Here is a 14,568-nt window from a genome sequence, read left to right on the forward strand (position 1 = left end):
GTGTGAAATTCAATGGTACCTCTAGTTACATTTGTAGGAGGTGGTATCATATTAACCCCAAGACGCAGAGCGCATGCAAATATGCGGCCTCTCGGCGTCTGCACCTTGACGACGAGCGGCTGCATATTTGCGTACCATATGAAAATACATATTTCCTGAGAGTATGCGCCTTGCACGCTCAAAGCACATATGTCCATGACTCACGGAAAGGTCCCGATCTCCCCTTGCGATCAGGACCTTTTCCGATCATGTGACCGCCGTGACAGTGAATCACGGCGGTCACATGACCCTAAAACTCTGCCCTGCCTCCCGGCTTCTGAAGCTCTTAAAGGGCTGGGAGGCGCCGGCACAAAAGTGTTAAACACCCCATAATGATATCCCCCTTTCCTTTGGTGGTCAGTGGTAGTTGTATATCCCTTACTAAAAAGAATGACTTGATGGATGACATTTTCAGAAAACTAAAAAAACAAGACTGTATTTAAGGATCTTTCTAAAAACAACATTAACATTGTAGATGTAGCTTCTACAAGAACCTGACAGGCCCCAAAAGCTTGCAGCATTAATTAGCCAATAAAAGGGGAATACTTAAACTTCAAACTCTCAATATACATTGATGGCTATGTTACAAGACTTTACTGCAGTCACTACTTTTCTTTTTGCGGACCTATTCTCACCATGGACCTGTTGAGATACAAAGCAAACTTATTTGTTCAGTTTCATAATCATTGTTTATAAAAAGGAAAGTTGACTTAAATAATTAGATCCTACAAAATGAGAACAAATGCATGTTCTTTGAATATACACATAAATGTCACAACATCCTTTTCATAGAATGCTGGAATTCTGACAATAATTTATTCCTTGCCAATCAACAAATAAGGAAGATGACAAGCTCTTCCTTAAGCATCATTCTGGATGTATATAAAAGGGGTGGTAAAAGCTTTAGTTTTCAGAGAGCAATTCAATTCTGTTAAGTTGAATAGCTTTACGCACATTTACCGCCATCATGAAGATTGCTTTGATCGTCCTTCTTCTGGGCATCTCCAGCTTTATTGGTAAGTATGTCTTGACAATGTATCTTTAAATACTTTTTAATACTTAAACCACTGTGTATAGTAAGCCATTGCCATGTTTTTTTTGTAAATAAGATAGCGTTTTTGTATTTGTTAATTCTTTATTGCACATCAGCACTGATGAATTCCTACAGGGCCCTTTGCATTAATTTCCTGTCTGTAAGCAAGCACTTTAGGAACTGCTGAATGTCATTTCACTCTCCTGATAATAACAATAGAACATGCCTTTGCATTTTACAGAGCTGCCTATAGTCCACTTTAGAACAATGGTTCTCAACCTGTGGAACCTCAGGACCCACATTTGTCCTTGGTCATTAAGTTGCAACCTAAAAATAATTTAATTTCCGAAACATTATAATTTATTCCACAAAACAACTTGTGACGTATTCTATAATGTACATACATTTACATAATAAAAAACTGTTTTTAGACTTTTAAAATAAATAACTATGTTAATCATACATAAAATATCAAAAAAACATCAATACCCCCTAACTTTAAGCAATGTCCCCTCTACCTCACACTAATATCCCATTAAACTGAGCAATGCCTCCTCTACCTGTCACTCTCTCAAAGGCACACTAAGTTAAGAGTATTAATGTCTTCAGTGGCTTTTTAAATAAGCAGTATAATTTGTGCACTATTTGTGTGAGGGTTTACAGTCCCCCCCCCATTTAATGCACTATTTCAATTCCCCTTCCATGCCCTGCTTTAGCCCACCCTTTCATGACCCCCATCCTTTCCCTTTCTATGCTCTTTCCTTATCCCTCTTTCACACTCTCCTTTAATACCCACCTTGACCTCCTTTTCATGCCCTCCCCTTTCATGATTTCCTTCAGTCCTCCCCATCCATGCACACTTTCAGTACCCCCAATATCACCATCACTTTCCTGTTTTCTTTCACTCCTTTCAAATTGCCCTCTCCATCATCCTTCCACAACCCAGGAAAAGTACCTAGCGAAGTCATCTCCTGGCATCCAGCGGTGATTTTCTTCCATCCTGTGTGGCTGGCTGGAAGGAAGTATAGGTATATATTACTTCCTCTCAACACTCCCAGGAGGAATGAGCACGAGGCTCATGGGACCACTTTGTAAGTGCACTCTGCTTCCCACTTAATGGGATCAGATGGCCACAATAATACAAATATTAGTGCTGGCAATAGTTGCAGTCCCAGCCGTCTTAACACTTATATTAGTGCAGCTAGCTGTTTTTATTAAGCTATGATGTCAGGGCTCTGGACGTTTTATTGGGGCATTAAAGAGGCCTGAGGGACATTTGCCCCATGGCTCTGTCCACCCCTGGTCGTGACCCACTTTTGGGTTACGACCCATTACTTGAGAAACATGGCTTTAGAAGAACCTGTGACAGGGTGGCAATGCAGCAGCACACATTGCAGCCTATAACAGTGTTTGCAAAAGGACTTTAATGGCAAGATCAACAGATGCAGATTTTTCAGAAGCTTTAGATTAAAAAAAAAAAATACTTTTGAAATCACTTTAACATGATAAAGCTTGTATGAGATTTCAGTGAATATACTTCAATAAATATGGTTTTTCAAGCCCATCTACAGTACTACAAACAATGTCTGTATTCCAGCTCTCTTTGAAGATCACAAGTCAAAAACTAATAAGGGAGTATAACTAGATGCATGATGGTCCAAAATATTCACTGTTTGGTCTAATGCTAAATTGTAGTTACAGGATCTGCATTAACATTTAAAGCCTAAGTTTGCTTATAAACAAAAAAAAAAACAAAAAGAAAAATCAGTACAAGAGATATTACTCACCCTCAGTAAGATGAGTCTCATGCTATGTCCTGATTTACCTGGTTTATCAAAAATATTCCTCCTCCAATGCTCACACCCTCCACCTGACCACCACCATAAACATGTTGGTGCAGCAGAGCCAAAAGTTGTTCTAAAGGCAGAATATTGTTCTGGTGGAAGTATGGAAGTATTAACCCCCCCCCCATACTTACCTAAATCCTATCTCGATGCATTGTGCTTGATGTCAGGGGTGCTGGTATTTTTCCCCCGCACAGGACAGGAAGGCAGCAGCAGGGGCCATTGGCTCCTGCTGCTGTCAATAAAATCCTGTGAGCAGAGAGTGGGAGGTGAGGCTGAGCCAGGCTGTGTGTGTCTATAGATGCACACAGCCCGGCTCAGGAGTGGGCCTACAGGTGCGCATCCATAGGAAGAGACTTGCTATGGAGGTGCACTGAGAAGAGGAAGAGCCTGGAGCTACAGCAGGAGACCCCAGAGGAGGAGGTTTGATGCTGTTATACCACTGCACAGAACAGGTAAGTATAACATGTTTATTAATTAAAAAAAACCCAAGCCTTTACAAATGCTTTAATTGAACTGAGGGAGTTGAGACAGGCATTAATTAAGAGTGCACGACTATTTGCACCCTTTCCACCCAGCTATTCAATTCATAGAAGCCATTACCACAGCTTCCATGAATGAAACAGGATCTATGAACGGAAGATGCAAACCTTTCAATTAATCATCCATCCTACATTCATAAATCCTGTTTAATTCAAAAGCTGTAAAGCTTATTTATATTGTTACAGATATTTATATATCAATATAAATTTGTGCAGTGCTTACATACTGTTCATTCACATCAGTCTCTGCCCTCAGGGAACTTACAATTTAGGGTTTCTATCTCACAACCACACATACAGTATATAGGGGCCAATTTAGACAAGAGCTATTTAAGCTACCAGTGTGTTTTTGAAGCGTGAGTTGACATTGGTGTACCCAAAGGAAACCAATGCAAGCACAAAGATTCAAACTTCTTGCAGATAGTGTTCTGGAAAGGATACACACCAAGGTTTCCAGTGCTGCAAAAGGCAGGTGCACTAGCCACTGTGCTGCTCACATCAGATACTGACTAAAACATATTCCCTTTCTCTTAGTATGTTTTCCATTATTAATACATCTTTCAATATTTCTTTTTTAGAAACAAGTAATGGACAGATCCCTACACTGAAACCTTTGGATGTAAGAAACCCATAGATTAGTGTGATTTGTTTTTCTATAATGTATTGTATAGTATTTATTTAGTGTGTTACTACTTAAAACCTATAAGTATAACAGAAAATTCATCCTCCTGAACTGAAGTATTTTCATTCACTGGATGATTTCTAATGGGTGCTTATAAGTAAGTATAAACTGTGTTCTGCTGTCCCACCAGAGAAACTCAAGATTCCTATGTAAAGTCTAACTTTCTGAAAGTTAGTATTTGTATCCACGTAAGCATGCCCCCCCCCCCCCCAACCAACATTACAGTGTTCAGACAGTAAGCTGCATTGTAGGATGGGAGAATGGTTCTGACTACTTGGGTTCTTGGGTTTTGACACACTTTACATTAGTAGAGTCATACTTGATATATTAAATAAACACTAATTAAAGCGGAGATCCACCTACAAAAAAATACAGACACTTACCTGTAACTCGGTCCAAAGGTGTCGTCACCACCACTGGTTTCACTGACCGTCTTCTCTTCCTGGTGCCGGGTGCTTGTAGCTTCACAGCCGGGTGCCCACTGCACATGCATGAGAAGCGCTGCACTTTGTGAATAGTCCCGTAGTGTTCTGGGACCTGTCACGTGTCCCAGAAGACTACAGGGAGGGAGGGGGGGAGGACAACCTGTCAAATTCGGTGGAGCTCCACTTTAACCTCTTTGTACAGAGAGCATGCAAATATGCAGCTGCTCGAAAGTTGGGTCTTGACAACAAGAGACCACATATTTGCGTACCAAACAAACCTGTGCCAAGAGCAGTCGCCCTGCACGCTCCAAGCACAGTTATCGGAGCCTATCGGAAAGCTCCTGATTACTGCTTGTGGTTGGGAGCTTTCCTATCATGTGACCACTGTGACAACCAATCATTGCTCACACAATCATAAACCCTGCCTCCCGGCATCAGAAACCACTTAAAGGCTACCGATGTTAAGAAGCTAAACCCAAATTCAAGATTTGCCTCAAACATTGTTCTTTATTATTGTCTGGCTGGTAGAAGGATGACCAATAAAGACTCCATACATTGCCCTCCAGCATTGTGGGTGCCCTACTATAAAATGTCATACTGTAGTGTTCACCAATAGCTTTTTACATTGTGACGTTTCTAACCTTATTTTTTCACCAGTGCACTTATAAGTTACTCCTCTAATTTGTTTACCAGTATTCTGTGAGCCGCAAGGGAAGATGCAACCATAGTGGTAAAAAGCCACTTTTACCTCAGCATCTTCTTCTTCCAACCATAAGTTCTCAAGGACTTTGCTGTTCAATGGCTTTGACTGACAGGAATTAAAAAAAGCATAGAACATTGTGTAAATTATGATAAATCTCATATAGTTTTGCCACTGAAAAATGTGTATTTAAATAAAGAAAGGATTTAATATTTCAATCAACGAATCTCCACAGGATGAGCAAAAACACATGTATATATTTAAAGAAAATTACATTTATCAGTCCATATTTTTCTTTCATATTTTTATATTATCTGATAAATGTAATTTCTTTGAATTTATTTTTTTTTTGTCAACCCATGAGAGTATTATGAAAATGCAAATAAATTATATCTAAGGGTTGGGATAAAAAATACTGATTGATGTTTTTAAAATTTTAATATGGAGAATGTGGGTGACCAGTTATTTTTTATTTATTTATTTATATTTATATGGTAAAGCTATATGTAAAGTTCAGAAGTGTGGGGCACTGCTTGAGGTATTATAATTAAAGCATTACAAAGTCCAAGAGCAAAAATATAATATATTGCAGCTTTCTAGTCCTACGATGTGGTAGAATTTTTTTTTTAAGGCTAAAGCCGGCCATACATGGATCAAATCTTGGCCGGTTACACATGGATCAGCCGATATTAAATACATCTATAGGCAATCAACGAATCTCCACAGGATGAGCAAAAACACATGTATCAAATCTTGGCCGGTTACACATAGATCAGCCGATATTAAATACATCTATGGGCAGGCTGGTAGTACTGAAGATGATCCATTGATCGACTTCAAAACAAATAGCCTGTCAGATCTTTTACAGGTTATTACTGCTGGTGACTATAGACTATAGCAGCAATCATTGTGATCTGCCGGCAGGGAAGGTTCCATACTGGCAGAGCACAATAGTGCTGCTGGAGGCATTCCCCCATCAACACATAGGGGTAGATTTAAATCTGGTGCAGCTGTGCATGGTAGCCAATCAGCTTTTAACCACAGCTTGTTCAATTAAGGTTTGGCAATAAAACCTGGAAGCTGATTGGTTTCTATGCAGTTGTGTCTCCTGTTGTAGTTATCAACCCTTTCACTGTCTTGATGGGTAGAAGTTAAGAAAACTGTATAATCTATGGCTTACTTTGTTCCTGCTAGAACTATAGTGTCTCTAAAGCTTTATGTGAACTGAACTGAATCTCAAACAATTTTATCAGCCCTCTGAGCTATATTTTGTTGTTTTTGTTTGTTTCCCTTATGTTGATATTTAATGTATTTACAATTTGTTTTCAGAAAAATATGGCTCAGTACTATGTTCGTTGTGCAGAGTCCGTTGCTCAAAAAATTACGGTTTTACAGGTAAATGTCAATATAAACATTTTATATTAAATATAAAGAAGGTTTATCACGTGTTACCACAACACATGGCACTTGGTGAAGTGCCATTATTTTACAATGATACTTCAATGCACAACAGCAACTGTTAACAACACAACACAATGGACTGCAAATGTTTTGAAAAGGGAGCTCATGTTGTTGAGTTTTGTCTTTCTTAATGTAAATCTGTGGTTTCACACTTGCCTTCATTGGGCATTAGAACATTTCCTAATGACCTTCTTCTGTGATGGTGCATAAATAGCTCATTTCACACTCTTTGCACTGATCAGACCACAGCTGCTTATTGAATTTTAGACATCAGCCATGGGTAGAGAGCCCTGCCTTTAGAAAAACTTGAAATTGTGCCTGGGTTCACACTGATGCGGTGCAGATTTCGCAACGGTTTCTGTGTGAATTCCGCACCGTATCACAAGCACACCCTGCTCATGCGAACCGCTGTGGGTGTGTATGTTAAGTTAACAACACCCCAAAATCGGTTTGCAAAATGCAGTCCGATGTGCAGAATTGGATTGCATGGGTGTGAATACCCATGCGATCCGATTCTAGTGATTCTAGTGCGGACCAAAAAAGAGTCCTGCACCCTTTTGGTGTGGGTGCGGTGCGATTAGAGCCATACAAAATGTATGGCTCAAATCGCACACACATGTGATTTGCAAAGGAATGCGGTGCGGTTCCTGTGCGAATCACATGCATTATGCCACACCGCAGAAGTGTGAGCCCAGGCTGAATGTTGTCCTGCATAAAATACAATGTGAACAATCTCTAAAAGCCTATGTACATGAACGTTTGTTCACATCAGATCTGCTTCTCTACCAGTCAATGGGAATGCAAAAGCAGCTTAAAACTGGTTAAAATACCCATGTACCGACTCATTGCTGCATGACTTTATAAACTAAAAAGAAAATGAAAGATGGTCTGGCCATATAAGTAGCGAAAATTGTTTTCAGCTGTTTGGTACTCTTTATGCAGACATAAAACTCCACTGAGTGCTTAGATGACAGCTATTGGCAGGATGATGAACATCCATGTGGACATAATAGGGGTTGACTTGATGAGAAGCTTACCTGTATGGATGTTGCCTTCAAAGTGTATTTTCACTTTGTAATTTGAATGTTAGTAAATAAGGCATGTGCCCACTTTGAATATACCATTTAGTGAAAGGAAGAAATAAACAGAAATTTTGCTAGCAAAGGACTGGTTGAATGAAGCTAACACAGTTTCACCTTATTTACTAAGTTCAGAGAATACTCATTTTGAAAACAATGTCTACTCCTTTGGAAAATCAAACCCGATAAATAGATAGATAGCAGTGTACTTACATCTTCATATAGCATTCCCTGTATACCCAGTATAGCCACTTGCCATCCAAAAGATTTACCCCCCCTTCATGACCAGGCCATGCTATGCGGTGCTGTGCTACTTTAACTGACAATTGCGCAGTCATGCAACACTGTACACAAATTACATTTATTTCCTTTTCTTCACACAAATACAGTTTTCTTTTGGTGCTATTTCATCATCACTGTTTTTTTTTATAAAAACAGATATATAAAACATATATACGTATAAAACATATCCAATATGAAAATAAAATTTCTTCATAAATTTAGGCCAAAATGTATTCTGCTACGTCTTTGGTAAAAAAAAATCCCAATAAGTATATATTAATTGTTTTTTGTGAAAATCATAGCATCTACAAACAATGGTATAGATACTGGATTTTTTTTTTAAACTAGTAATGACTGATAGTGGGACTGTGATGTACGGCAGGCATTCTGATACGGACACTGGGTGGGAACTGACCAACTGCCACTGACATTGCCAGTGGCACTAATACAGTGATCAGTGCTAATAAAATGCACCGTCACTGTACTAATGACACTGGACAGGTAGGAGTTAACATCTGGGGTGCTCAAAGGGTTATCTGTGTGCCAGGGATTGTTATTACTGTGTAATGTATGTTGTTGTACTAGGAGATGTGCTGGTTTTTATCTCCCTGATTTGCTGATAGGAGAGATCTGTGTTGTTTACATTCACAGATCTTTCTCCTGTCAGTTGCTCCACCGATTCATGGTCAGAACCTAGTCCATATATACATACAGTCAGTTGTGCTCAAAAGTTAGCATACCCTGGCAGAAATCATTACATTTTGGCATTTATATTGAAAATATAACTGATCATGCCAAAAAACTGTCTTTTATTTAAAAATAGTGATCATATGAAGCCATTTATTATCACATAGTTGTTTGGCTCCTTTTTAAATCATAATGATAACAGAAATCACCCAAATGGCCATGATCAAAAGTTTACATACCCTGGAATGTTTGGCCTTGGTGCAGACACACAAGGTGACACACACAGGTTAATATGGCAATTAAAGGTTAATTTTCTACATATGTGACTTTTTACATTTGCAATTAGTGTCTGTGTATAAATAGTGAGTTTGTTAGCTCTCAGGTGGATGCACTGAGCAGGCTAGATAATAAGCCATGAGATGCAGGAAAAGAACTGCCAAAAGACATGGTTAAAAAGGTAATGGACCTTTATAAAGATGGAAAGGGATATATAAAGATTTCCAAATCCTTGAATATGCCAGTCAGTACTGTTCAATCACCTATTAAGAAGTGGGAAGTTTGGGGATCTCTTGATGCCAAGCCAAGGTCAGGTAGACGAAGGAAATTTGCAGCCACAACAGCTAGAATTTTTGGGGATACAAAGAATAAACCAAAGAAAAGGTAACCTCAGGAGAAATACTGGCTATTCTGGAAAAAGATGGTGTGGTTGTTTCAAGGAGCACAATATGACAATACTTGAATAAATAGGAGCTGTATAGTCGAGTTGCCAGAAAGAAGCCTTTACTGCACCAATGCTACAAAAAAGCCTGGTGAGGCATGTCAAGATGTCAGGCATATTGTAACTGGGCTTTTTTGTGGCATTGGCCCAGTTAAGGCTTCTTTCTGGAAACTCAACCATACAGCGTATTTTTGTTCAAGTATTTTTGTATTGTTCTAAAACCACACCATCTTTTTCCAGAGCACCCTATAATTTATTCTGAGGTTACCTGTGGGTTTTTCTTGTATCCTGAACAATTATTTTGGCAGTTGTGGCTGCAATCCTTCTTGGTCTACCTGACCTTGGCTTGGGATCAAGAGATCCCTGAACCTTCCAATTCTTAACAAGTGCTTGAGCAGTACTGACTGGCATATTCAAGACTTTCAATATCTTTTTATATCACTTTCCATCTTTATAAAGTCCCATTACCTTGTTGTGCAGGTCTTTTGACAGTTGTTTTCCACTCCTTGTGGCTCAATATCTAGCCTGCTCAGTGCATCCACCTGAGAGCTAACAAACTACCTGACTATTTTCTATACACGGACACTAAATGCAATGTAAAAAGTCACAAATGTGACAAATGAACCTTTAATTGCAATTTTAACCTGTGTGTGTCACCTTGTGCGTCTGTATGTACCAAAACCAAACATTCCAGGGTATGTGAACTTTTGATCATGGCCATTTGGATGATTTCTGTTATCATTATGATTTAAAAAGGAGCCAAACAACTATGTGATAATAAATGGCTTCTTATGATCACCAACCTTAAACAAAAGACAGTTTTTTGGCATGATCAGTCATATTTTCAATATAATTTCACGATTTCTGCCAGGGTATGCAAACTTCTGAGAACAACTGTGTGTATATATGTATATATACATATATATCTATCTACATGGGCCAGTCCGCAACTGCATAGTACACAGCGTGTGTTTACAAAATTATTTTAAACATGTATATTTTTGCAGAATTGTCCTGAAAAGGAAAGAAAAACAAGAGAATTATGCCTAACAGAAGAAATGTTGAATATCGTGGTAATTTGGATTACTTTTACTTTTTGATTTTGCAATAAACTGTATGGCTAGGTTCACATCTGTGCAGGTCAGGAACCCATGCACGCATTCCTAACCCACAGGCAAAACAAGCTGCTCTTTTGCAGGTCTTAATAATACCCTCACTCACTGAAACATGGTGTGCTTTTGATAGCACAAAACCACATAGTTTTAAAAAAGGGTTGGGGGCTTTTTCCCTGAGTTTCCTATAGGTGCCCATGCAAATGCGGCACAAGTGTGAACGTAGCCTTATACATTTCTATTCTGAGTAATTGATGATATTTCAATTCCTATGCTATCTTCTTTCACCAGAATACATAGTTTCAATAAATTTCCATAGCAATTGAAAAACCAAATGATAGTTTAATGATTCCGATTTATTCTTCATCATCAGCAAGGCAGAATATATCTGTGAGAAAAGGACATTTTTTGACTTGTAAGAAGAGATCTTTGCCAAAAGATAGGGTATTTTGACCAAAAATGCTTGCCAAAAGCTAAAGTACTAGTTATAAGTGGGCTTGACCTTTAGTTTAATAAACAAGGTATTTTTAAATAAGTAACAACTATCTATTAAATGGTAATATTGTAATAAAACCTACGATTTTAAGAAATAAGTTGCACTCATTTTAATACTACTATAACTTAAAAAATGCAGATTCTTTTTTAAGTATTAAAGAACAAAGAAAGGCTAACTACTAACCAAGCTTTTAATGTTGCATGCACGCTGTCTTTAGTAATTCTCCATACTGTTTGTAATAAATAGTAGTGTGAACACCTTTTTTTAAATCTTTTTCCTAGCAAGCATGTGACTATGCAGTTCTGGGTCATAGGTTGCTCCTGCGGTGGGAGGAACTCCAACAATGCTCAGGGCACTGGCACTTAGGACACATTGCTACTCTAGGAATTCAGTGCCATTGTCAGATCTCACCAAGCAGCTCAAGACCCAGAGTTGTGCTGTCAGGTGACTACTAGGAAAACGATTTTTAAAAAGTATTTACACTGATATGTATCACGAACAGTATAAAACATTACTAAAGGCAGTTGATAGGCAACAGTTTAGGCTTACCTTGTTCTTTAAAGATGACCAATACTGTGAACATGGTGTCCAAAACAAGGCAAGCACAGAACAAAGCACTAGTCACTTGTATTGCCAGGTGTCTCTCTACAGCTGATCTTTTACCTATTTCAGATTTACCAGTGACTGTGTCACTGTTATCTTGGTAGAAACAGAACTTGGATTCCTTATGTCATAGCTGCCCACCTGATTGCTGGTAATCTGATTACTGGTAGAAGCATGGTTAGGAAGCAGTAGAACAGGTGAAGGAAGCGCATATCCACAGGATTGATGAAGCAAATGTAGGGAGGTCCTTGCCTTGCAGGTCTTCATTTACAATCTCTACTCCTGCAAGCTAACAAAGAGTTGCACAGTAGTGGCATCAGTAAATCTCAAATCTTATGATAATAGAGACTTCAGTGATCTCTCACTGCAGATATACAGCAATGGGATTACAGAAGAGTGCCTAGGCAAAGGAAGTGATTGCTATTTTTTTTATTCCAGGCAAACGTATATTTTTTAAGGTACTGCTTAGACAGCATTTCCATTTCTAGATGTTCCCTACAACAGAACAAATCTTTACTTTTTGAGTTCAGGTTTAATGTTAACTATGTTTTAAAAACATGTATGAGTAACAGTGTATAGTTTACCTTTAAATCACGCACTTCTTTGTAATTCTTTTTCTAGCAATTGCTATCCGTAGATCTTAATTGCAAAATGGAAGACCTCCTAGGACTAATGGTATGGTTAATTGGATTGGTTTGATCAACTTTCAACATGATTTAAAGGATAAGTTCACCTTTGGGGTGCAATGTTCAGGTGCAATGCTCTGCAGGCTCCTAATAAATGCACGTTTTACCTGCAAAAAGATGTGTATTTATTATTTTTGTAAAAATTAAATCTTGTCTTTTAATTAGAGTTATTTGTGCTATGTTACTTTTTCACTTACAAGTCATATCAAAGCCATACTACTGCTTTTCAAAAAAGAAAAAGCTTCTGGCACATTCACAAAACTGTGCGCTTTACAAATGTGTTTTCCAGTACCCTTACCTATGTACTCACCCACCAATTGTCAACATTGGGAATGCTACACGTTCCACAAAAAGCTTAATAAAAGTAAACAGACTGTGTCTACTAAGCCCCTCTTCTTCTGTCCTCCCCTTCCTGCCTTTGCCAGCAATTGCCAGCTGTCAAAATGACAGCCAGGAGTTGCTGTTTGAATACTGCAGCTAATACAGGTGCTGCTGTCAAAAAACAGACCTTCTGGCACAGAGTTTAAAAATACTGTTCAGACCTGAAATAGAGAGATACAAAGTAACATTGTTACATTTGTATTTACTATTTTTCATTTTTCTGCAGATCAAAGGATAAACACAAGTAAACAGTGATAAGTAAAGAAAAAAGCTTTTTTTTTTAATGTGTTCCTTCATAACCCTGTATTACCTTTAGCTTACCCTAATAAGCCCTACCAAACTCCTACTACCCCTACTACCCTTTCTTTTATATCCCTCACAGCTAGCTAGGAATCTTTTTTAATTGTTATTCTTTTTGTTCATTAAAAATAAGTAGGAAATCACAGCCAGCTAGGATATTCTAAATCTACCCCCCCCCCCCCAAAAAAAAAAATATTGTTTATTTGTAACCATGCAAACATGAGATGTGTTCTGAATAGAGGATCACTATGTGCTTACTTTTTTTTCAGAAACTTCCAAGTAATGCTCTACAACTCATACAGGTAATTCTGTATTCAGGTTAATAAAAGAGAAGTGTTTTTTTTTTTTTGATGCTGCATCTGTCCCCCAATGGATCTAAAGGTGAGAACTGCTTGTGTCTGCTCTGACCCCCCCCGCCCATGCTCACTGGAGCACTGGGCTGTAGAGGGGGAAGAATCTTCTGGCTCAGGCTCTTAGCAGATCACTGAGAGGCAGAGCCAGGTACCAGGTTTTCCCCAGCCTGGATCAGCTGAGTGACATCAGCCGGCAGTGGGTGTCAGCCAACAGCGAGCTTTAGCCCACTGTCAGCTGAAAACAGGTCACAGGTCACAGGACTGCAGTATGAAAAGAGCTTTGGCTGTACTTCTCCTTAACAAATTTAAATCATATAAAACCTAAAATGCAAAATGTGCATTTATCTTTTATCGTGAAGAAAACTTCTTATTAAAATGCTACTTACTTGGCTGTCATGCTGATCCAACAGCTTTATTATTCTGGATTAGTGACTGAGAAAGCAGAAAAAAACTACTGAAAGCCAGGGAAGTATTATTTTGAGAAGGGCTCAGTATTGGCAGCCTAACTATACACTGTTCAAAAAAAATTAAAGGAACATTTTTTAATAAGAGTATAGCATCAAGTCAATTGAACTCCTGGGATATTGATCTCGCCAGTTAAGTAGCAGAGGGGGTTGTTAAGCAGTTTCAGCTGCTTTGGTGGTGCACTAGATGGGCAACAATCAGACGATCCCAAAAACAGGAATGGTTTTACAGATGGAGGCCACTGACATTTTTTTCCCTACTCATCTTTTCTGACTGTTTTTTCTAGTTTTGCATTTGGATAGGGTCAGTGTCACTACTGGTAGCATGAGGCGACACCTGGACCCTATAGAGGTTGCACAGGCAGTCCAACGCCTCCAGGATGGCACATCAGTAAGTACCATTGCCAGAAGGTATGCTGTGTCTCCCAGTACAGTCTCAAGAGCATGGAGGAGATTCCAGAAGACAGGCAGCTACTCTAGGAGAGCTGGACAGGACCATAGAAGGTCCTTAACCCATCATCAGTAGGGCCAGTAGCTGCTCCCTTGTGCAAGGAGGAACAGGATAAGCACTGCCAGAACCAGGGGCGGACTGACAACTCACGGGGCCCCCGGGCAATAGGGGATCATGGGGCCCATGTGTCCTTGCCCAAACTCAAAAAAACCTACGAAAAAGGTACCAGG

General features: G+C 39.0%; 1 protein-coding gene across 1 annotated transcript in view; it reads left to right on the plus strand.

The window, feature by feature from the left end:
* Positions 1–959: 959 nt before the first annotated feature.
* The window catches only part of LOC149467810 (uncharacterized), a 30,939-nt gene continuing 17,330 nt past the window's right edge, over positions 960–14,568 (plus strand). The window contains exons 1-6 of the mRNA XM_089671164.1: positions 960–1,055; positions 4,037–4,077; positions 6,595–6,660; positions 10,500–10,565; positions 12,325–12,378; positions 13,340–13,372. Of these exons, the coding sequence (XP_089527290.1) occupies positions 1,007–1,055; positions 4,037–4,077; positions 6,595–6,660; positions 10,500–10,565; positions 12,325–12,378; positions 13,340–13,372 (309 nt within the window). The 5' untranslated portion in view covers positions 960–1,006. The remainder of the gene's footprint in view (positions 1,056–4,036; positions 4,078–6,594; positions 6,661–10,499; positions 10,566–12,324; positions 12,379–13,339; positions 13,373–14,568) is intronic.

The sequence above is a fragment of the Staurois parvus genome, unplaced genomic scaffold (genome assembly GCF_062004578.1).
Source record: "Staurois parvus isolate SC_StPar_1 unplaced genomic scaffold, SC_StPar_1.0 ptg000099l, whole genome shotgun sequence".
Classification (NCBI taxonomy): Eukaryota; Metazoa; Chordata; class Amphibia; order Anura; family Ranidae; genus Staurois; species Staurois parvus.